Raw genomic sequence first — 23,819 nt, forward strand, 5'->3', positions numbered from 1 at the left:
ACTATGAATGTGTTACTGTCGATTTCCCCTTTTATGGCTGTTAGTATTTGCCTTATGTATTGAGGTGCTCCTATGTTGGGTGCATAAATATTTACAATTGTTATATCTTCTTCTTGGATCGATCCCTTGATCATTGTGTAGTGTCCTTCTTTGTCTCTTCTAGTAGTCTTTATTTTAGAGTCTATTTTGTCTGATACGAGAATTGCTACTCCAGCTTTCTTTTGGTTTCCATTTGCATGGAGTATCTTTTTCCATCCCCTTACTTTCAGTCTGTATGTGTCTCTAGGTCTGAAGTGGGTCTCTTGTAGACAGCATATATACAGGTCTTGTTTTTGTATCCATTCAGCCAATCTGTGTCTTTTGGTGGGAGCATTTAGTCCATTTACATTTAAGGTAATTATCAATATGTATTTTCCTGTTCCCATTTTCTTAATTGTTTTGGGTTTGTTATTGTAGGTCTTTTCCTTCTCTTGTGTTTCTTGCCTAGAGAAGTTCCTTTAGCATTTGTTGTAAAGCTGGTTTGGTGGTGTTGAACTCTCTCAGCTTTTGCTTGTCTGTAAAGGTTTTAATTTCTCCATCAAATCTGAATGAGATCCTTGCTGGGTAGAGTAATCTTGGTTGCAGGTTTTTCTCCTTCATCACTTTAATTATGTCCTGCCAGTCCCTTCTGGCTTACAGAGTTTCTGCTGAAAGATCAGCTGTTAACCTTATGGGGATTCCCTTGTGTGTTATTTGTTGTTTTTCCCTTGCTGCTTTTAGTATGTCTTCATTGTATTTAATTTTTGACAGTTTGATTAATATGTGTTTTGGCATGTTTCTCCTTGGATTTATCCTGTATGGGACTCTCTGTGCTTCCTGGATAATTCGAATGTTGGTGCGTTTAATATTGTCCCAGAGGTCTCTGAGACTGTCCTCAATTATTTTCATTCTTTTTTCTTTATTCTGCTCTGCAGTAGTTTTTTCCACTACTTTATCTTCCAGGTCACTTATCCGTTCTTCTGCCTCAGTTATTCTGCTATTGATCCCATCTAGAGTATTTTTAAGTTCATTTATTGTGTTGTTTATCGTTGCTTGTTTCATGTTTAGTTCTTCTAGGTCCTTGTTAAATGTTTCTTGCATTTTCTCTATTCTATTTCCAAGATTTTGGATCCTCTTTACTATCATTATTCTGAATTCTTTTTCAGGTAGACTGCCTATTTCCTCTTCATTTGTTAGGTCTGGTGGGTTTTTATCTTGCTCCTTCACCTGCTGTGTGTTTTTCTGTCTTCTCATTTTGCTTATCTTACTGTGTTTGGGGTCTCCTTTTTGCAGGCTGCAGGTTCGTAGTTCCCATTGTTTTTGGTGTCTGTCCCCAGTGGCTAAAGTTGGTTCAGTGGGTTGTGTAGGCTTCCTGGTGGAGGGGACTATTGCCTGTGTTCTGGTGGATGAGGCTGGATCTTGTCTTTCTGGTGGGCAGGTCCACGTCTGGTGGTGTGTTTTGGGGTGTCTGTGGCCTTATTATGATTTTAGGCAGCCTCTCTGCTAATGGGTGGGGTTGTGTTCCTGTCTTGCTAGTTGTTTGGCATAGGGTGTCCAGCACTGTGGCTTGCTGGTCGTTGAGTGAAGCTGGGTGCTGGTGTTGAGATGGAGATCTCTGGGTGATTTTCACTGTTTGATATTATGTGGAGCTGGGAGGTCTCTTGTGGACCCGTGTCCTGAAGTTGGCTCTCCCTCCTCAGAGGCACAGCAGTGACTCCTGGCTGCAGCACCAAGAGCCTTTCATCCACACGGCTGAGAAGAAAAGGGAGAAAAAGTAGAATGAAAGAAAAAAAGAAAGGAAGAGAGACAGAAAGAAAGAAAGGAAGAAAGAGGATAAAATAAAATAAAGTAAGCTAAAATAAAATAAAGTTATTAAAATAAAAAATAATTATTAGGAAAAAAATTAAAAAACAAACACACACACAAAATACGGATGGATATAACCCTAGGACAAATGGTGAAAGCAAAACTATACGGACAAAATCTCACAGAGAAGCATACCCATACACACTCACAGAAAGAGGAAAAGGGGAAAAAATAATAAGTTTTGCTCTCAAACTCCACCTCCTCAATTTGGGATGATTCGTTGTCTATTCATGTATACCACAGATGCAGGGTACATCAAGTTGATTGTGGAGCTTTAATCCACTGCTTCTGAGGCTGCTGGGAGAGATTTCCCTTTCTCTTCTTTGTTGTCACAGCTCTCGGGCCTCCTCTTTGGATTTGGTCCCGCCTCTGTGTGTAGGTCGCCGGAGGGCGTCTGTTCTTCGCTCAGACAGGACTGGGTTAAAGGAGCAGCTGCTTCGTGGACTCAGGCTCACTCAGGCCGGGGGGAGGGAGGGGTGCAGATGCGGGGCAAGCCTGCGGCGGCAGAGGCCAGCGGGACATTGCACAAACTTGAGGCGCACCATGCGTTCTCCCGGGGAAGTTGTCCCTGGATCCCGGGACCCTGGCAGTGGCGGGCTGCACAGGCTCCCCGGACAGGGGGTGTGGATAGTGACCTGTGCTAGCACACAGGCTTCTTGGTGGCGGCAGCAGCAGCCTTAGCGTCTCATGCCTGTCTCTGGGGTCCGCGTTGTTAGCCGCGGCTCGTGCCCGTCTCTGGAGCCCCTTTAAGCAGCGCTCTTAATTCCCTCTCCTCACGCACCAGGAAACAAAGAGGGAAGAAAAAGTCTCTTGCCTCTTCGGCAGGTTCAGACTTTTCCACGGACTCCCTCCCGGCCAGCTGTGGCACACTAACGCCCTGCAGGCTGTGTTCATGCCGCCAACCCCAGTCCTCTCCCTGTGCTCTGACGGAAGCCTGAGCTTCAGCTCCCAGCCCCGCCTGCCCCGGCGGGTGAGCAGACAAGCCTCTTGGGCTGGTGAGTGCCGGTCGGCACCGATCCTCTGTGGGGGAATCTCTCCGCTTTGCCCTCCGCTCCCGTTACTGTGCTCTCCTCCGCGGCTCCGAAGCTTCCCCCCTCCGCCACCCGCAGTCTCCGCCCGCGATGGGGCTTCCTAGTGTGTGGAAACCTTTCCTCCTTCACAGCTCCCTCCCACTGGTGCATGTCCCGTCCCTATTCTTTTGTCTCTGTTTATTCTTTTTTCTTTTGCCCTACCCAGGTACGTGGGAAGTTTCTTGCCTTTTGGGAGGTCTGAGGTCTTCTGCCAGCGTTCAGTAGGAGTTCTGTAGGAGTTGTTCCACGTGTAGATGTATTTCTGATGTATCTGTGCGGAGGAAGGTGATCTCCGCGTCTTACTCTTCTGCCATCTTCCTAAAAATCCTCTTATATGTTGATTTTGTATTCTGAAACTATCCTGAATTTGTATCTTAGGTTTGACAGTAAGGATTTTCTATACAAGATCATGTCATTAGCAAAGAGAGACAATTTTACTTCTTCCTTTCAAATTTTTAAATAAATTTATTTATTAGTTTATTATTATGTTTTGGCTGCTTTGGGTTTTCGTTACTGTGTGCGTGCTTTCGCTAGTTGTAGTGAGTGGGGGCTACTCTTTGTTGCAGTGCACAGGCTTCTCATCGTGGTGGCTTTTCTTGTTGCAGAGCATGGGCTCTGGCACGTGGGCTTCGATGGTTGTGTCTCGCAGGCTCTAGAGCGCAGGCTGAGTAGTTGTGGTGCACAGGCTTAGTTGCTCCGTGGCATGTGGGATCTTCCCAGACCAGGGCTCAAACTCATGTCCTCCGCATTGGCAACGAGATTCTTAACCACTGTGCCACAAGGGAAGTCCCCTTCCTTTCCAATTTAAATACCTTTATTTTTTCCTTGCCAAATCACTCTGCTTGGACATCCAGTAGTATGTTAAAGAGGAATGATGATAGTGGGCACCCTTGTCTTTTTCCCTGATCTTAGAGCTATAGCTTTTTAACTTTCACCATCGTGTATAGTGTTAGATGTGGGTTTGTCATATATTGCCTTTACTATGTTGAGGTATGTTCCTTCTGTACGCAATTTGTTGAGAGTTCTTATCATGAAAAGATGTTGATTTTGTCAAATGCTTTTTCTCCATCTATTGAGATGATCATAGAATTCTTTTCTTTCATTTTGTCAATGTGGTGTATTACGTTTATTGATTTGTGTATGTTGAATCATCCTTATATCCCAGGGATAAATCCTACTTGATCATGATATATGGTCCTTTTACTGTGCTCTTGAATTCAGAGGCTAATATTTTGTTGAGAATTTTTGCATTTATATTCATCAGGGATATAGGCCTGTAGTTTTCTTTTCTTGTAGTGTCCTTATCTGGCTCCAGTATCAGAATAATGCTGGCCTTGTAAAAATGAGTTTGGATATATTCCCTTCTCTTCAGTTTTTTGGAATAGTTTGAAAAAGATTGTCATTAATTCTTCTTTAAATGTTTAGTAGAATTCACCAATGACATCATTTGTTCCTGGGCTTTTATTTTGGGCGAGTATTTTGATTACTGCTTCAATATCCTTACTCACTTCTAGTCTCCTCAGATTTTCTATTTCTTCTTGATTCAGACTTAATAGCTTGTATGTTTCTAAGAACTTATTCATTTTATAATTTGTTGGTATAGAATTCTTCATAGTAGTCTCTTAAACATAGTAGTATATTCCTAAGAATTTATTCATTCCACAATTTGTTGGCATATAATTCTTCACTGTAGTCTTCATAGTATTTTGTGGAATCAGTTGTAATGTCTCCTCTATCGTTTTTAATTAACTTGAGTCCTCTTCCTTTTTTCCTTGTTAAGTCTACGTAAAAGTTTGTCAGCTTTATCTTTCAAAAAAATCGACTCTTGGTTTCATTGATTCTCCATTTTCTGTATTTTACATATTCACTCTGATCTTTACCTCCTTCCTTTTGCTAACGTTGGGTTTTGTTCTTTTTCTGGTTCTTAGAGGTGAAACGTTAGATTGTTTATTTGAGATCTTTTTTCTAGTGCAGGCATTACTCACTATAAAGTTCCCTCTTAGCACTGCTTTTGCTGCATCCCTTAGGTTTGGTGTGTTGTGTTTTTATTTTCCTCTGTTTCAAGGTATTTTTTCAAATTTCCCTTTTGTTTTCATCTTTGGTTATTTTAGGTTATATGTTTAACTTCCACATGTTTTTGAGCTTTTCAGTTTTCTTTCTGTTATTGATTTCTAGTTGATACCTTTGTGGTTAGAAAAGGTACTTGGTGTGATTTCAATCCTTTTGAATTTGTTGAAACTTGTTTTATGACCTAACATATTATCTATCCTGGAGAACATTCCATGTGCACTTGTGTATACACATTCCATGTGTACAGTTCAAGTCCAATGTTTTGTTACTGATTTTCTCTCTGGATTTTCTATTCACTGTTGAAAGTGGGGTTGAAGTCCCCTTCTATTATTGTATTGTTGTCTATTACTCTCTTCAGTCTGTTGCTATTTGCCTAATATATTTAGGTTCTCCAATGTTGGGTGCATATATATTTACAATTATTACATCTGCTTAATGAATGAACTGAACTGTTAACTATTACATAATGAACTTCTTTGCTGTTAAACTTTTTGAATTAAGGTCTGTTTTGTCTGATATAAGCATAGTTACCTGTGCTTTTAGTTTTCATTTGCATGGAATATCCTTTTCCATCCCTTCACTTTGAGCCTATGTGTGTCCCTGAAGATGAAGTGAATCTCCTCTCTGCAGCACCTAGTTGGATCTTGATTTTTTTTTTTATCCACTCAGCCATTCTGTGCCTCTTGATTACAGAATTTAATACATTTATATTTAAGTAATTATTGATAGGGACTTGCAATTGCCATCTTGCTTGCAATTGTTTTCTGGCTGTATTGTAGTCCCTTTGTTTCCTTTTTCCTCTCTGTTGCCACCCTTTGTGAATTTATGATTTTCTATAGTGGTATACTTTGAGTCCCTTCTCTTTATCTTGTGTTTATCTACTATAAGTCTTTATTTTGTTACCTTGAGTGTTATGTGAAATACCTTATTGCTGTAACAGTCTGTTTTAAGCCAATGACAACTTAACTTTGATTGCATAAAAAAACTCTACCCTTTTACTCCACCCAACCACCATTATGCTTTTGATGTCATAATTTGTATCTTTTAATATTGTGTATCCATTACCAAACTTTTGTAGCTATAGCTATTTTTAATGCTTTTGTCATGTAACCTTTATACTACAGTTAAGTGTTTAACACACCACCATGATACAATATTAGAGTATTGTGACTCTTAACTATATACTCACCTTTACCAGTGTGTAATACTATTTTCATATGTTTTTCTGTTTCTACTTAGCAACTTTTTGTTTCAGCTTGAAGAACTCATTTCAGCAGTTCTCGTAAGGCAGGTCTAGTGGTCATGAACTCCCTCAGCTCTTCTTTTTTTGGGAAAGTCTATCTTACCTTCATTTCTGCAGGACAGTTTTGCTGGGTAAAGTATTCTTGGTTGGCAGTTTTTTTCTTTCAGCACTTTGAATATATCATCTCATTATCTCCTGGGCTGAAAAATTCTGCTTAGATATCATTGATAGACTTATGGGGGTTCCTTTTTCTTTAAGTGTTATATCTTTTAAAAAATATCTATCTATCTATCTATCTATCAATCTATATTTGGCTGCACCAGGTCCTAGCCGAGGCACGCAGAATCCTCACTGCTGCGTGTGGGGTCTTCTTTGCAGCATGCGGGATCCTAAGTTGTGGCGTGTGGGATCTTTTAGTTGTGGCATGTGGGATCTTTAGTTGTGGTATGAGAACTCTTAGTTGTGGCATGTGGGATCTAGTTCCCCGACCAGGGGTAGAACCCAGGCCCCCTGCATTGGGAGTGCGGAGTCCCAGCCACTGGACCACCAGGGAAGTCCCTGGGGGTTCCTTTATATGAGAGAAAATTTTTTTCTCTTGATGCTTTGAAAATTCTCACTTAGTCTTTGATTTTACACAATTTTATGGTATTTTGGAGATGACTGTTTTAGAGTGAAATGTTTTATCTATTAGCTTCATGAACTTGGATGCCAGTATTTCTCCCCAGGTTTGGGAAGCTCTCAAGACATTCTTTTTTTTTTTTTTTTTTTGCGGGACGCGGCCCTCTCACTGTTGTGGCCTCTCCCGTCGTGGAGCACAGGCTCCGGATGCGCAGGCTCAGTGGTCACAGCTCATGGGCCTAGCTGCTCTGCAGCATGTGGGATCTTCCCAGGTTGGGGCACGAACCTGTGTCCCCTGCATCGGCAGGCGGACTCTCAACCACTGCACCACCAGGGAAGCCCCTAGACATTATTTCTTTTAAAGAGTCTTACTTTCTCTCTCTCTTCTCCTTCTGGTATTCCAATGATGCATAGATTGCTTCTCTTAATGGTGTCCCATACGTTCTGTAGTTCTCAATCTTCTTCTTCATCTTTTCTCTTTCTCCTTCTGAGAGGATAATTTTAAATAATCTTCCTTTGAGCTCACCAGTTCTTTCTTCTCCTTATGCTATTTTGATGTTAAAGCTCTCTATTGAATTCTTCAGTTCAGTCATTGTATTATTCAGCTCCAAAACTGTTTGGTCTTTTTATTTAAAGCTCTCTATCTTTATTGAACTTCTCATTTTGTTCTTGTATTGTTTTACTGATTTTGTTAAACTGTTTAGCTGTTATCTTGTAGCTCTCTGAGCATCTTTAAATCAACTATTTTGAATTATTTGTCAGGCAATTCATGTAGCGCCTTTTTTGTGTGAGTCAGTTATAGGATGCCTACTGTGTTCCTTTGGTGGTATCATGTTTCCCTGATTCTTCATGATCTCTGTAGCTTTGCATGGGTGTCTGTCCACTCGAAGAAGTCACTTCTTCCAGACTTTATGGACTGACTTTGGAAAGGAAAGAACTTCACCTGCAGGTGGAGGCATGCTGGAACATGTTGAGACCCTGGTTCTAGTGCTGCAAGGCATGAAGTGTGAATATGTGTGTTGTCTCTGGGTCTGGGTGGGAGTGGTGACTCTGGCTCAGGCTGCTGGGGTACAAGGCATCAACAACTTCATGGTCATTGGTGAGTGACATAGGGGGTCCACAGAGGCTGCAAGGACTTTTGGGGTCCTTAGCAGCACCTCCAGGTCCAGTGGCTAGGGAACAAGGCATGGAGCAGTGGTAGCCAGAGCTGGTGGTGTGTATATGCTCACCTGTGGGGTCCAGCTGCAGGTGCATGTAAACTGTCAGGGGCCAGTTCCAGACACATGTGTAGCGGTGGGGGCCAGGGTAAACTGTAAAGGCCAGGGTCAACTGTGAGTGCGCTGGCAGTGTGCACAACCAGGGAGGTTGTGTCTTGCCATGGGTGCATGTAGTAGATGCCTGGGGTTAAGAGTTAGGCTGGGGGTATGCAGGCATACAGCTAGAGGGGCTAGTTGAAGGTGAATCCAGTAGTGCAGGTCAGTGACATGAGATAGGGTCAAATCTGAGGCCACAAGGAGCTGTGGAGGCCCTGGCTGTTGACATGCACTACTGTGGCTGCAAGATCTCCCCAGCCATGTGCCACAGCACTGGAGGCCAGTAATGGGGGTTTGGGCCAGGCAGTGCATGTACATAGCTTCAGGAGGGTAGTTGTAAGTAAGCCCAGTGGTGTAGGCCTGTAACAGGAGATACGGCTTAATTCAGGCCTACAAGCAACTGTGGGGGCCTTGGCTGTTGGCATGCCCTTCAGTAGCTGCAGGGTCTTGCTACAGGTGTGCACAAAGCAATGGAGACTATTGGCAGGTTTCAGGCAGGCAGTGTGTAAGTGCACAGAAGGAAAGGCTAGCCCTGTGCATGTCACAATACTCTAATATTGTATCATGGTGGTGTGTTAAACACTTAACTGTAGTATAAAGGTTATATGACAAAAGCATTAAAATTCATTTTTACTTACCTGATTGGACCCCTTCATTAGCCTATAATTTTTCTTAAGACAAACTTCAGAATTCTTGGTCTGTCCCAAGTGCTTATCCAGAACCATCTGTCGATTTTCTTTCCAGTTTCATATCGTGCTGTCCTACCCATGTCTCTATTATTCTCAAAACATCAGATTTCTACCATTACCCTGAGGCTGCACAAGACTTCCATGAGATTCTTCCAGTTGGTTGTCCTAATGTCAGAAGCACCTGAACTATGCTTAGAAAATCCATCACAAACTTTCATAGTGAGAGGCTTCTTTCAGATCTCCAAACAAAAAATCTTCCTCTACCACACTATTGCAGAATTTCATGAATTTCTTCATTGAAGAACCTAGCATAGTTAATTTGAGTAATCTTTATATAATTAATTATATGCATAATGTTAACGTGTACATCTGTTATAGGATTTATGAGTTCTGGGACATTATTTCTCCATCCATTGTTCATTGAATCACAAATCCCTAGGGAGAATCTGAAACTCCTAAATATTAACAGATGATGGAAAGAATGATTGAATGCCCTTTAGAGAACAGAGTCATTCAGTTACAGTTTCACTGTCCAGGAAGCAAAGCAAAACTGAGAGATATGAGTATCACTGACAATGACTATAAAAGGGCCAAATGTTGAGAAACATGAAGCAACAAACAAGATATGTTCACCACTCACTAGCCTAAAATAACAATAGAGTCCTCTAAACGGTCAAAATGAAAGAGTGTGAGGAAAAGGAAGCAACACCTCACTAGGTATAACATGATGTGTGTGGCTCTGGTTTCATGGTTAGGACTGGGGGAAGGGCTGTTTTTTTGTGACTGGATTGGACTCATGGCTTCAACCTATGTAGGATGAAGACCACGGTGACAGTACCCCAGACGATGGGGCCCAAACACATAGTTAACTGTAGGACTATAATTGTAAGTAGAGGGCTTAGAAATCTGTCTGGAAAGAGTAAGGAACATACCCATAATTTATCATTACACTTAAGCTTTGGCTGTTCAATGTACTACTTTCATAGGAACACAGGTATTACCAAGAGATTAAAGATCCAGAAAATAGAGGAAGCCAATGCACTTTTGGGAGCCAGTCTGAGCTCCATCCTCCCCGACTTACTGGGGGAAAGCTTAATACCCTGGGAGCCACTCATGAGGCTGGTCGTGCTGAGGGGCACCCCTGTGCCCACGCTGTGAAAATACAAGTTGCCATCCTGTGTCATCCCAGAAATATTTCGATCCAAATGCTGCCACTCTGAGGCTACCTTGCCTTATGTTCATGTCACATATATTCTTTCCACATTCCTTTTTCTGCCTCTTAAAGTATTGACTTAGGTCTTTTTTAATATTGCATTTTATCAAAAAAATTTTGATACACTGTTTTTTAAAAATGAAGTGGTTCTCAACAGGTGACTGTGTTGCCCCAAGGGGACATTATCAATGTCTGTTGAAATATTTACTTATTTAAAATTTAAAATTATATTGTGTTAAGACTATTTAACATGAGATACACCTTCTTAACAAATTTTTAACTCTTAACAAATTTTTAACTGTATAATACAGTATTGTTGGCTGTAGGTACAATGATGTATGTAGTAGATCTCAAGAATTAATTCATCTTGATGAACTGAAACTTTATGCTCATTGATTAGTAACTCTTCAATTCCCCCTCCCCCCAGCCTCTGGCAACCATGGTTACACTCTTTGATTGTATGGATTTGACTATTTTAGATACCTCATACAATAGTGGAGTCATATACCTTGTTTTTCTGTGATTGGCTTATTTCACTTAGCATAATATTCTCAAGGTTCATCCACGTTGGCACATACTGCAGAATTTGCTTATTTTCTGAGGCTGAATATTCTGTATTTTATATATAAAAGAAACATTTATATACTTACATATACATTTATATATTTAATATATTATCCAGCCTAAAAAATGTGATAGGCTAAATATCTAATATATGTTATATATCATATAGTAATATATAAAATTATATTGCATATATGTGTATTTTCTTTATCCATTCATCTGTCAATAAGTTTTCACATCTTGAATATTGTGAATAATGCTATAATGAACATGGGAGTGAAGATATCTCAATACCCTGATTTTGACCCTTTAGGATAAATACCCAGAAGTAGGATTGCTGGATCGTATGGTAGTTCTATTTTTACTTTTTTGAGGAACCTCCACATTGTTTTCCATAGCTGCTCCAACACTTTGAATTCCCGCCAACAGTGTACAAGGGTTTCAGTTTCTCCACATCCTCACCAGCTCACCAGCACTTCTTGTCTTGTGGCTTTTTGATAATAGTCATCCTGACATTTGTGAAGTGATATCTCCTTGTAGTTTTTATTTGCATTTCCCTGATGGTTAGTGATGTTGAGCACCTTTTCATATATACCTGTTGGCCATTTGTATGTCTTCTTTAGAGAAATATCTATTCAAGTCTTTAGCTAATTTTTTTTTTTTTTAGTGCTTTTTCTATGCTTTATTTTTCAGGTGGATTGAATACCCTGTAAGATACTTTTTGAGTCTTTCCATGGCAACAGCAAGTCACCTTTATTTATTTATTTTTGGCTGTGTTGGGTCATTTCTATGTGTGGGCTTTCTTCTAGTTGCAGCGAGTGGGGGCCACTCTTCATTGCGGTGCATGGGCCTCTCACTGTTGCGGCCTCTCTTGCTGCGGAGCACAAGCTCCAGATGCGCAGGCTCAGTAGTTGTGGCTCACAGGCCTAGTTGCTCCACGGCATGTGGGATCTTCCCAGACCAGGGCTCGAACCTGTGTCCCCTGCATTGGCAGGCAGATTCTCAACCACTGTGCCACCAGGGAAGCCCTTTAGCTAATTTTTAAATCAAGTTATTAATTTTTTAAAACTGTTGCTCTGTATATATTTTGGATATTAACCTCTTATCAGATATATGATTTGCAAATATTTTCTCCTTTTCTGTAGGTTGCCTTTTCATTCTATTGATTGTTTCCTTTGCTGTACAGAACTTTGGTTTGAAGTAGTCCCACTTGACTATTTTTGCTTTTGTCACCCATGCTTTTGGTGTCATATCAATGAAATCATTGTCTAGACTAATGTTGTGAATCTATCCCCCTTTTTCTTTAGGAGTTTTACAGTTTCAGGTCTTATGTTTAGAGGTTTGTGTTTGTTTCTACAGTAGATCTCCAGAACTTACTTATCTTGTATATCTGAAACTCTGTACCCTTTGACCAACATCACCCCATTTCTAAGCTCCTGGAAACCACCATTCTGTTCTCTGCTTTGGGCTATTTTATCTTTTTTCCCCAGGTTTATTGAGGTATAATTGATAAAAATTTTGTATATTTAAGGTGTACAACGTGATGTTTTGATATATGTATACATGTGAAATGTTTACAAAATCAAGCTAATATTTCCCTCATCTCACATAGTTACCATTTTAGTGTGTGTGGTGAGAACACTTAAGCTTTACTCTTAGCAACTTTCAAGTACACAATATTATTAACTATAGTCACCATGGTGTACATTAGATCTCTAGCACTTATTCATACTGCGTAACTGAAACTGTACCTTTGACCATTATGTCTTCAATACCCCCAAACTCCAGCACCTGGCAACCACAATTCTACCCCCTTTTATAAGTTTGACTTTTTTAGATTCAACATATAAGTGATATTATACAGTATTTATCTTTCTCATTCTGGCTTATTTCACTTAACTAAATGTCCTCCTGTTTCATCCATGTTGTACCAAATGGAAGGATTTCCTTAGTCCTTAAGGCTGAATAATATTCCATTATATACAGGTTATATATTGGAACTGATTTTTTATATTGTGTGAAACCTCCTTATTCTGCACATGGATACCCAGTATACCCAACACCATTTATTGAAGAGTCTGTCCTTTTGCCATTTTGTGTTCTTGGCACCACTGGCAAAGATCAGTTGCCTGTAAATGCATAATTTATTTCTGGGCTCTCTATTCTGTTCCTTTAATCTATATGTCTGTTTTAATTCCAGAACTATACTGTTTTTATTAGTATAGCTTTGTAGTGTATTTTGAAATCAAGAAGTATGATGCCATCAGCTTTGTTCTTGTACAAGATTGTTTTGGCTATTCAGGGTCTTTATGATTCCATATTAATTTTAAAATTGTTTCTTCTATTTCTATAAAAAATGCTATTGGAATTTTGATAAGGGATTGCATTAAATCTAGGCATTTTAATAATATTAATTCTTCCAATCCATGAACACAGGATAAATTTCCATTTGTTTGTGTCTTCAATCTTTCACTTAGTTTTTACTTTCACTCTATAGTTTTCAGTGCACAGATCTTTCACCTCCTTGGTTAAATTTATTCTAGGTATCTTTTGGTTTTGATGCTATTGTAAATAGGATTTTCTTTTTCAGAATATTCATTGGTGTACAGAAATTGAACTAATTTTTGTATATTAATTTTGTGTCCTGCAACTTTACTGAATTTATTAGTTCTAACAGTTTTTTGGTGGAGTCTTTAGGATTTCTATATATCATGTCAACTGCAGAGACAGTTTTTCTTCTTTTCCAATTTGGATGCCTTTTATTTCTTTTTCTTGCCTAATTGCTCTGGCAAGGACTTCCACTACTTTGTTGACTAGAAGTGGTGATAGTTGACTAGAAGTGGTGACAGTGAGCACCCTTGTCTTCTTCCTGATCTTAGAGGAAAAACTTTCAGCTTTTCTAACTCAGTATGTTGTTAATGGTGGACTTGTCATATAGGGCCTTTACTATGTTGAAGTAAGTTCCTTCTATACCTAATTTGTTTAATCTTTATCATGAAAGAATGTTAAATTTCATCAAATGCTTTTTCTGCATCTATTCAGATGATCATATGCTTTTTATCACTCATTTTAATGTGGTATATCACATTTATTAATTTGCATAGGTTGAACATCATCGCATCCTAGAAACTGCCAGGGAAGTCCTGTAGTTTTCTTGTAGTAGCCTTATTTGGCTTTGGTATCAGTTTAAAACACTGGCCTCATACAATGTATTTGGAAGTGTTTCTCCTCTTCAGTTTTTTGGGAGAGGTTGAGAAGGATTGGCATTCTTTAAATGTTTGGTAGAATTCACTAGTGAAGCCATCTGGTCCTGGGATTTTGATTACTGATTCAATCTCCTTACTCATTGGTCTGTTCAGATTTACTATGTCTCCATGATTTAGTCATGGTACACTGTATGTTTCCCCAAATTTGTCCACTTCTTGTAGCTTATCCATAATAGTTGGCATACAGTTGTTCACAGTAGTCTCTTTTGATCCTTTTCATTTCGTTGGCATCAGTTGTAATGTCTCCTCTATCATGTACAATTTTCTTTCCTTGAGTCTTCTATGTTCATGGTTAGTCTAGCTTAAGATTTGTCAATTTTGTTTATCCTTTCAAAAAGTCAACTCTTAGTTTTGTTGATCTTTTGTTGTTTTTCTAGTTTCTATTTAATATATTTCTTCTCTAATAATTATTTCCTTCCTTCTGCTAACTTTGGCCTGTGTTCTTTTTTTTTAGTTCCTTGAGGTATGAAGTTAGACTTTTGAGATCTTTTTTCTTAATGTAGGCATTTATTGGTATAAACATCCCTCTTAGAACTACTTTTGCTACATCTCATAAGACTTGGTGTGTTACATTTCCATTTCCATTTGTTTCAAGGTATTTTTAAATTGTCTTTTTGATTTCTTCTTTGAGTGATTTTTCTCAAGAGTATATTGTTTAAATTCTCCATTTTTCATTTTCTGTTACTAATTTCTAGTTTCATACAATTGTGGTCAGAAAAGATACTTGATATGATTTTAATCTTATTAAATTTCTTAAGACTTGTATTTTGGCCTAACATATGATCTTGGAGAATGTTCTGTATGTATTTAAGAAGACTGTGTATTCTACTGCTTGGATGGAGTGTTCTGCATATGTCTCTTAGGTTTAACTGGACTGATAGTTCAAATCTGCTGTTTCTAATTGATGAGATTAGGATCATTAGATCATTTCTCTCTGAATCATTAGATCATTTCTCTCTGAATGATCTGTCCATAATTGTAAGTGAGGTATTGAAGTCCCCCAACTATTATTGTATGGCTGTCTATTTCTCCCTTCAGACCTGTGAAAGATTGCATATATTTTTAGGAGCTCTGATGTTGGCTATATATAAATTTTACATTTTTATATTTTTCTTGATAAACTGACCCCTTCATCATTATGCAGTGACAATCTTTGTCTCTCTGACAGTTTCTGACTTAAAGCCTATTTTGTCTTAAATAAGTGTAGCTACCCTTTGACCATTTTTGGTTATCATTTGCATGGAATATCTTTTCCAATCATTCATTTTTAGCCTATGTCTGAGAGTAATTATTGATAGTAAGGAGTTACCATTGTGATTTTGTTGTTTTCTGACTTTTTAAAAGTCATTTTTTACTTCCTCTCTTCCTGTGTTCCTTTGTGACTTTTTTTTCTTGATTGTGGTATGCTGTGATTCCTTTCCCTTCATGTTTTGAATTGACTAGAGGTTTTTTTCTTTGTGTTTACTATGAGGCATACATAAAACATAGATATAACATCTATTTTAAGCTAATGATGACAACTTCACTTGCATGCAAAATTTGTAACATTTCACTTCTCCAACCCACATATTGTTACTGATTTCACAATTTACATTTTAATATTGTTTATCCATATCAAATTACACTAGTCACAGTTATTTTAATGGTTTTGTCTTTTACCTTTTATACTAGACTTAAAAGTGATTTATGCATACCACTATATTGGCATATTCTTTTTTCTAGTTTTATTGAGATATAATCAACATACAGCACTGTATAAGTTTAAGGTGTACAGCTTAATAACTTGGCTTTCATATATTGTGAAATGATTACCACATAAGCTTAGTTATACCCATCTTACATAGATACAAAAAAAAGTTTTTTCCCTTGTGATGAGGACTCTCAGGATTTACTCTTTCAAATATACCATACAGCAGTGTTAACTACAGTCATCATGTTGTACATTACATTTCCAGTACCTATCTAATAACTGGAAATTTCTAGCTTTCTGTATTAAGAGTATTCCGAATTTGACTATACATGTGCCTTTACAGTACGATCTATACTTCCACGTTTTTATATTATTTTTTAAAAATTTAATTAATTTATTTTTGGCTGTGTCGAGTCTTAGTTGCAACACATGGGATCTTCATTGTGGCATGTGGGATCTTTCATTGTGGCGTGCAGGCTTCTCTGTAGTTGAGGCGCATGAGCTCAGTAGTTGTGGCATGCAGGCTTAGTTGCATGTGGGATGTTAGTTCCCCGACCAGGGATCGAACCCACGTCCCCTGCATTGGAAGGTGGATTCTTTACCACTGGACCACGAGGGAAATCCCTAAAATTTTTATTGAAGAATTCCATTAGGACTTCCTGTGAAGCAGTTCTAGAGGTGATAAACTACTCAGGGTTTTTTTGTTGTTTTGTTTTTTCCTCCTGGAAAAATCTGATCTTGCCTTCATTAAAAATTTTCTGACATATAACTGACAAAAAATAAATTTATATATATTATATACTTTAAATATAAATGTTTAAATTATACAAAGTGATTTGATATAAGTACACACTGTGAAAATATAACTACAATCAAGTTAATTAACACATCCATCACTTTTTACAACTTTATTGGAGTATAATTGCTTCACAATGGTGTATTAGTTTCTGCTTTATAACAAAGTGAATCAGTTATACATATACATCTGTTCCCATATCCCTTACCTCTTGCATCTACCTCCCTCCCACCCTCCCTATCCCACCCCTCCAGTCCATCACTTTTTTTGGTAAGAATGCTTAAAATCTCCTTTCCTAGCAAATTTCATGTATGTGATACAATACTATTAACTATAGTCACTGTGCTGTACATTAGATCCTCAGAGTTTATAACGGAAAGGGTACAAACGTTTCTGAGAAGAAACCCACGACACTCCTCCAGAATCTCTTGTGTATAACAAACTGCTTTTTCTTTGCTGCTTTCAAAAATCTGTCTTTGATTTTGACAGTTTGATTATAAAGTGTCCTGTTGAAGTCTTCTCTGTGTTGAAACTGACTGGGGAACTCTGAGATTCATTTATCTGGATGGTCCATATCTCTCTATATATTTGGGATGTTTTCACCCGTTATTTCTTTAAGTAAGTTTATTGCCACTTCTCTTCTCCTTCTAGAAGGACTCCCATAATGCATATATTGGTTCTTAAAAGTCTCATAGGCTTTCTTCACTCTTTATCATTCTTTTCTTCCCCTCCCGCAACTGTGTAATTTCAAATGATCTGTCTTTAAATTCAGTGGTTCTACTGCATGATCAGATCTGTTAAAGCTCTCTATGGAATTTCTGATTCATCATTGTATTCTCAGCTCCAGAATATATGTTTGGTTGTATGTTAAAGTTTCTGTCTCTTCATTTAACTTATTTTGATCATGTATTGTTTTCCTGATTTTGTTGAGTTGTCTGTTTTAGCTCATACAGTTTTTTTGAGATGATTATTTTTCAATTCTTTGTTCATCTATTCATAGATCTCAGTTTCTTTTTGACTGGTAACTGGAAAATTATTGTCTTCCTTTGGGGGTATCATTTTCCTATTTTATTGTCTCTGCCTATACTCTGCATCCCACCCTTTTCCATCCATTCATTCATCTATCTTCCCATTTGTCAGATAGAAGCAATCCCTAGCTGCATTATCTTCCTGGCTCTCTACTGTAAAACCTCAAGATGACACTTGGCTATGTCTGGCCCACATCTGGGCTGCTGGGAATAGTTGGAGTCATCAAGTGTCTAGATTGGCACCACTGCAGAGTAATGCTCTTGCCCCTCTCCTGCTTCCTTGCACAGCTCAGTTGATGTGTCTCTAACCCCCTCCTCAGCCCGACAGCCTCTTCCAGCTACTTACTTTTGCATTATATCCCACATGTTCCATCGAATTCTTCATGCATAAGAAGGAAATCATGATCTTGCCCACTCTTCCATCCTCCAGTTTCAGTAGATGGCCCTGTTTTTCAGAGAGTTGAGAAGGTGGGACCTTGTGCAAACTCATAACACTCTGCCTCCATCTAACCCAACATTCAGCCATTATCATCCTGCTTATTTTGTTTTCCATATTGCATGAATCCATCACCTTTACCACCTCCATGGGTTCCACCACGAACATCCTGGTCTAAGCTCTCATCATCTTTTGCCAAGACGATGCCAAGACACTTCTAACTGGTTGGCTCACATCTGCTCTGTGTTTCTTCCAATCAGCTCTCTCCTGCACCAGCTCCACCATCCATGCAAGCATTGATCCAAACATTCACCACTCACTCCCTGAGCCACTGATGTCTTGGCATACAACGTACTTCATGGCCTTCTTTCTTGCTGCTCAACCTTACAGAGCATCTGTCTCATACCTGTAGCTTCCCTTCCCAACTTTGTGGAAGAGGTCTCGCCCCCTGCCGTGGCTACTTCCTGCACCAGAGACTAAATCACACCTTCTCCTGCAACTTCAGAGGCTTCTCATGCTTCCTCCTAGAAAGGTAACTGGTATTTAGACTCTGTCACCATAGAGTAGCTTTGACTGTCTTGACTTGATGTAAATGGAGTCCCACAGTTTATTCTGTCATGTCTGTCTTCTTTTGATCTTCATTATGTCATTCTTGTGGTTCTATATAGTTCAACTCTGTTCTTTCTCAGTACTCAGCAGTATCTCATTGTAAGGATGTCCATTCTCCTGATTGCCGTTTTTTTCCCTATTTCTTGTATTATGAACATTCTTGTTCATGTTATTTTTGGAGATATATACTATGTATATATAATATAGTACTCATTTTTGCGGGGAATATACACAGAGAGGAATGACTGGGTCTTAGGGTATGTATATGTTTAGCTTGAACAGAAACTGCCAAACAGTTTTTTTTTTTTTTTTTTTTTTTCTTTTTGCGGTATGCGGGCCTCTCACTGTTGTGGCCTCTCCCGTTGCGGAGCACAGGCTCCGGACGCGCAGGCCCAGCGGCCATGGCTCACGGGCCCAGCCGCTCCGCGGCATATGGGATCCTCCCAGACCGGGGCACGAACCCGTATCCCCTGCATCGGCAGGCGGACTCTCAACCACTGCGCCACCAGGGAGGCCCTGCCAAACAGTTTTACAGAGTGGCTGCATCTTTTCATGCTCCCACGAGCCATGTGTGAGAGCGCCCATTGCTACATTCTCATCAGCACTTGGTGTCTTCCCCTTTCCTTTCTGAGGCCCAGTGGCGAGGTGGCTCAGAACCACAGCACTGAAACCATTCTTGATGAGGTCATAGCTTTTATCCTAATTACCAAATGTAAGAACAGTACTAACGACAGTGGATAATGGCCCACAATATACTGAACCTTCAACCTGTGCCAGGCACTATGCTAAGTACTTTACAGGTGTGGTCTTGTTAACCCTCATGGCAGCTGGTGCATTAGGAACTGGGCATCTCCCAGTGTTTCAGATTAGGAAATGGTGATTTACAGGTGGTTAATAACTGTCAAGATGACTGCTTCGTAGAGGCAGGGTTTGAACTGAAGTGACATTCTTCACCACCACGCTGTACTTGTTTTTGATACAGCAGAAACCTGTTCCACTTTTCTGCACCTGGGCTTTGGTAGCACTTGGTTCCAGTGGTCCCTCTTTTCCAATTCTGACTGTATTGTTCCCTGCGTCTTAGTCTGATTGCCCCCTCAATACTGGCTTTGCCTGGCGAACTCCCTGGCAGTCCACTGGTTAGGGCTCTCTGCTTCCACTGCAGGGGGCATGGGTTCAAAATCCCTAGTCAGGGAACTGGGATCCTGTATGCTGTGCAGCATAGCCAAAAAAAAAAAAAAAAAAAAAGGCTTTGCCTGGCATCTCATGGCCTTGTCTTCTTTTAACTGTAATTAGTTTCCCTGAATGATCCACCTCTACTTCGTTCTTCAGCTTCAACTCATGCATGTTGTGTTCCGTGTCCATGCTGTGATATAGACAGGATAGTTAACAAGTATTCATAGCTTTTTGGTCCTTGCCCTGTAGGTGCAGTGTGATTCATCCTCACAGTGATTTTTGAGAGACTCTATTTGTACTGATTTGTAGGTGAGGGGGCAGAAGCTTGTGGAAGTTGAATGGCTTGCTGAAGGGCAGAAAACTAGCAAGGGGGTGTTGCTAGAATTTGTTTCTGGGCTGATTCTCCCCAGGTACCATGATGTCAAACACAATACACTCTGTTGACTTCTAAAATTTATAATTGACTACAGATGTATAGGTTTATATTAATCATAAACCTTAATGACACGCTTTTGTCAGTGCACTGTCATGTTTATTCTTAAACTTTTTCCATCGTTTATTTTCTCTATGAAGATTATAGTGAACACCATCAGCCAATGCAAGAACAGGAGTATTACCAACCAATATCCTACCTCTATCTATACATTTCTTCTTTTTCCAATCCTCTCTTTTCCTGAATCACTGTCTTCAACTTGCTTTCATAATTTCATTACTTTATAGTGGGAGTGTTTTCTATTATAAATTGAATTTCTTTTGTAGATGTGGTGCATTTCAGATTTTTGTTTCTTGTGTTGGATGTGTTGTTTTGCATCTTTCAAGCAATTTGTCTATTTCATCTAGTTGTTAGTTCATCACTTGGTTTAATTATTACATCATACTTGCTTGTAAGTATATTTAAAGAAAATATAGTTTTCTGTTAATTTCTGATAAATAGTATCATTGTTGATTGCTATGGCTTGAATGTGTCCCCTACATGTTGAAATCCTTACATCCAAAGATGATGGTATTAAGAGGTGGGACTGTGTAAGTCATGAGGGTGGAACCCTCCTGAATGGGATCAGTGTTTTATCAGACAGGCTCCAGAGAGATCCTTCGCTCCTTCCACCATGACAGCGAGAAGACACCAGCTATGAACCAGGAATAAGGCCCTCACCAGAATGTGACCATGCTGGCACCTAGATCCTGGGCTTCCCAGCTTCCAAAACTCTGAGAAACAAACTTCTGTTTGTAAGCTACCCAGGCTGTGGTATGTTGTCACAACAGCCTGAATGACCAAGACATTACTATAGTCTTCTGATATATGCTTTTAAAAAAGCATATTCTTAGTTAAATAACTAAGAATCACAATGTGTGCACTATAGCTTTCTTTCTTCTTGAAATACTCTGTTACGCCAGTATATCACAATGTATTTATTAATTTTTGTGGACATTCACCTGTTTCCATAATTATATCCATAAATTCTGACTAGAGTATACTGTTCAGTTAAAGATACTCACTTGTTTCCTTTTTAGTTATTTATTTTTTTGTGGTTACCCACCTTGCTGCTATATGCAGATTCTTTTTAAATTTAGTTTTTTTACACAGTGGGTTCTTATAGTTATCTATTTTATACACATTACTGTGTATATATCAATGCCTAGTAGTGGGATTGCTGAGTCATATGGTAATTCTATTTTTAGTTTTGTAAGGAACCTCCATACTGTTCTCCATAGTGGCCATATCGATTTACATTCCCACCAAGAGTGCAAGAAGGTTCCCTTTTCTCCACACCCTCTCCAGCATTTGTTGTTTCTAGATTTTCTGATGATGCCCGTTCTACTGGTGTGAGGTAACACCTCACTGTAGCTTTGATTTCCATTTCTCTAATAATTAGTGATGTTGAGCAGCTTTTCATGTGCCTCTTGGCCCATCTGTATGTCTTCTTAGAAAAACGTCTATTTAGCTCTTCTGCCCATTTTTGGATTGGGTTGTTTGCTTTTTGATATTGAGCTGCATGAGCTGCTTGTATATTTTGGAGATTAATCCTTTGTCAGCTGCTTCGTTTGCAAATATTTTCTCCCATTCTGAGGGTTGTCTTTTCGTCTTATGGTTTCCTTTGCTGTGCAAAAGCTCTTAAGTTTCATTAGGTCCCATTTGTTTATTATTTTTTTTTATTTCCATTTCTCTAGGAAGTGGGTCAAAAGGGATCTTGCTGTGATTTATGTCATAGAGTGTTCTTCCTATGTTTTCCTCTAAGAGTTTTATAGTGTCCAGTCTTACATTTAGGTCTTTAATCCAGTTTGACTTTATTTTTGTGTATGGTGTTAGGGAGTGTTCTAATTTCATTCTTTTACATGTAGCTGTCCAGTTTTCCCAGCACCACTTATTGAAGAGACTGTCTTTTCTCCATTGTATATCCTTGTCTCCTTTGTCACAGTTTAGTTGACAGTAGGTGCATGGGTTTATCTCTGGGCTTTCTATCTTGTTCCACTGGTCAATATTTCTGTTTTTGTGCCACTACCATACTGTCTTGATTGCTGTAGCTTTGTAGTATAGTCTGAAGTCAGGGAGTCTGATTTCTCCAGCTCCGTTTTTTCCCCTCAAGATTGCTTTGGCTATTCGGGGTGTTTTGTGTCTCCATACAAATTTAAAGATTTTTTTCTTCTGGTTCTGTAAAAAATGCCATTGATAATTTGATAGGGATTGCATTGAATCTGTAGATTGCCTTGGGTAGTATAGTCATTTTCACAATATTGATTCTTCCAATCCAAGAACATGGTATATCTCTCCATCTGTTTGTGTCATCTTTGTTTTCTTTCATCAGTGTCTTATAGTCTTCTGAGTACAGGTCTTTTACCTCCTTAGATAGGTTTATTCCTAGGTATTTTATTCTTTTTGTTGCAGTGGTGACTGGGAGTGTTTCCTTAACTTCTCTTTCTGATCTTTCATTGTTAGTGTATAGGAATGCAAGAGATTTCTGTGCATTAATTTTGTATCCTGCTACTTTACCAAATTCATTGATTAGCTCTAGTAGTTTTCTGGTAGCATGTTTAGGATTCTCTATGTATAGTATCATGTCATCTGCAAACAGTGACAGCTTTACTTCTTCTTTTCCAATTTGGATTACTTTTATTTCTTTTTCTTCTCTGACTGCCGTGGCTAGTAGGACTTCCAAAACTATGTTGAATACTAGTGGTGACAGTGGACATCCTTGTCTTGTTCCTGATCTTAGAGGAAATGCTTACAGTTTTTCACCACTGAGAATGATGTTTGCTGTGGGTTTGTTGTTTATGGCATATGGCCTTATTATGTTGAGGTAGGTTCCCTCTATGCCCACTTTCTGGAGTGTTTTTATCATAAATGGGTGTTGAATTTTCTCAAAAGCTTTTTTTGCATCTATTGAGATGAGCATGGTTTTTATTCTTCAATTTGTTAATATGGTGTATTACACTGATTGATTTACGTATATTGAAGAATCCTTGCATCCCTGGGATAAATCGCACTTGATCATGGTGTATGATCCTTTTAATGTGCTGTTGGATTCTGTTTGCTAGTATTTTGTTGGGGATTTTTGCATCTAGGTTCATCAGTGATATTGGTCTGTAATTTTCTTTTTCTGTAGTTATCTTTGTCTGGTTTTGTTATCAGGGTGATGGTGGCCTTGTAGAATGAGTTTGGGAGTGTTCCATCCTCTGAAATTTTTTGGAAGAGTTTGAGAAGGATGGGTGTTAGGTCTTCTCTAAATGTTTGATAGAATTCACCTATGAAGCCATCTGGTCCTGGACTTCCGTTTTTTTTTTTTTTTTTTGTATAAATTATTTTTTCCTTTTATTCTGAAGAAGTTAACATATTGTGTGTCCTCACTTATGAACATGATGACTTCTCTCTCCATTTGAGGACATAGCGAGAAGGTGGCTCTCTGCAAGCCAGGAAACTGAACCCCATAGCAATCCTGATCTTGGACCTTCCTGACTCCAGAACTGGATGAATGTAGAAAAAAGACATAATATGTGGCCAAAAAAAGGAAAGTAAACAACTAGTGACAGTGAGAGGAAACAAGATGGTGGAGTAGAAGGATCTTGTGTTCAACTCTTCTCATGAGCACACCAAAATCACAACTAACTGCTGAACAACCAACAATAAAGATGACTGGAACCTACCAAAAAAAATTCTACAG

General features: G+C 39.0%; 1 protein-coding gene across 2 annotated transcripts in view; it reads right to left on the bottom strand.

Moving 5' to 3' along the window:
- Positions 1-15,567: 15,567 nt before the first annotated feature.
- Positions 15,568-23,819, bottom strand: part of LOC309794553 (zinc finger protein 550-like) — a 36,180-nt gene continuing 27,928 nt past the window's right edge. Inside the window, exons 5-6 of one of the 2 annotated variants that reach the window (XM_082606189.1) lie at positions 17,791-17,889; positions 15,568-16,244 (exon numbers count right to left, since the gene is read on the bottom strand). In XM_082606189.1, the coding sequence (XP_082462315.1) occupies positions 16,164-16,244; positions 17,791-17,889 (180 nt within the window). In that variant the 3' untranslated portion in view covers positions 15,568-16,163. Of the gene's footprint in view, positions 16,245-17,790; positions 17,890-20,578; positions 23,623-23,819 lie in introns of those variants that run through there. The other variant, XR_014292142.1, reaches the window with a different exon arrangement.

Source organism: Mesoplodon mirus, assembly GCF_964341445.2.
Source record: "Mesoplodon mirus genome assembly, chromosome: 19".
Taxonomy (NCBI): domain Eukaryota; kingdom Metazoa; phylum Chordata; class Mammalia; order Artiodactyla; family Ziphiidae; genus Mesoplodon; species Mesoplodon mirus.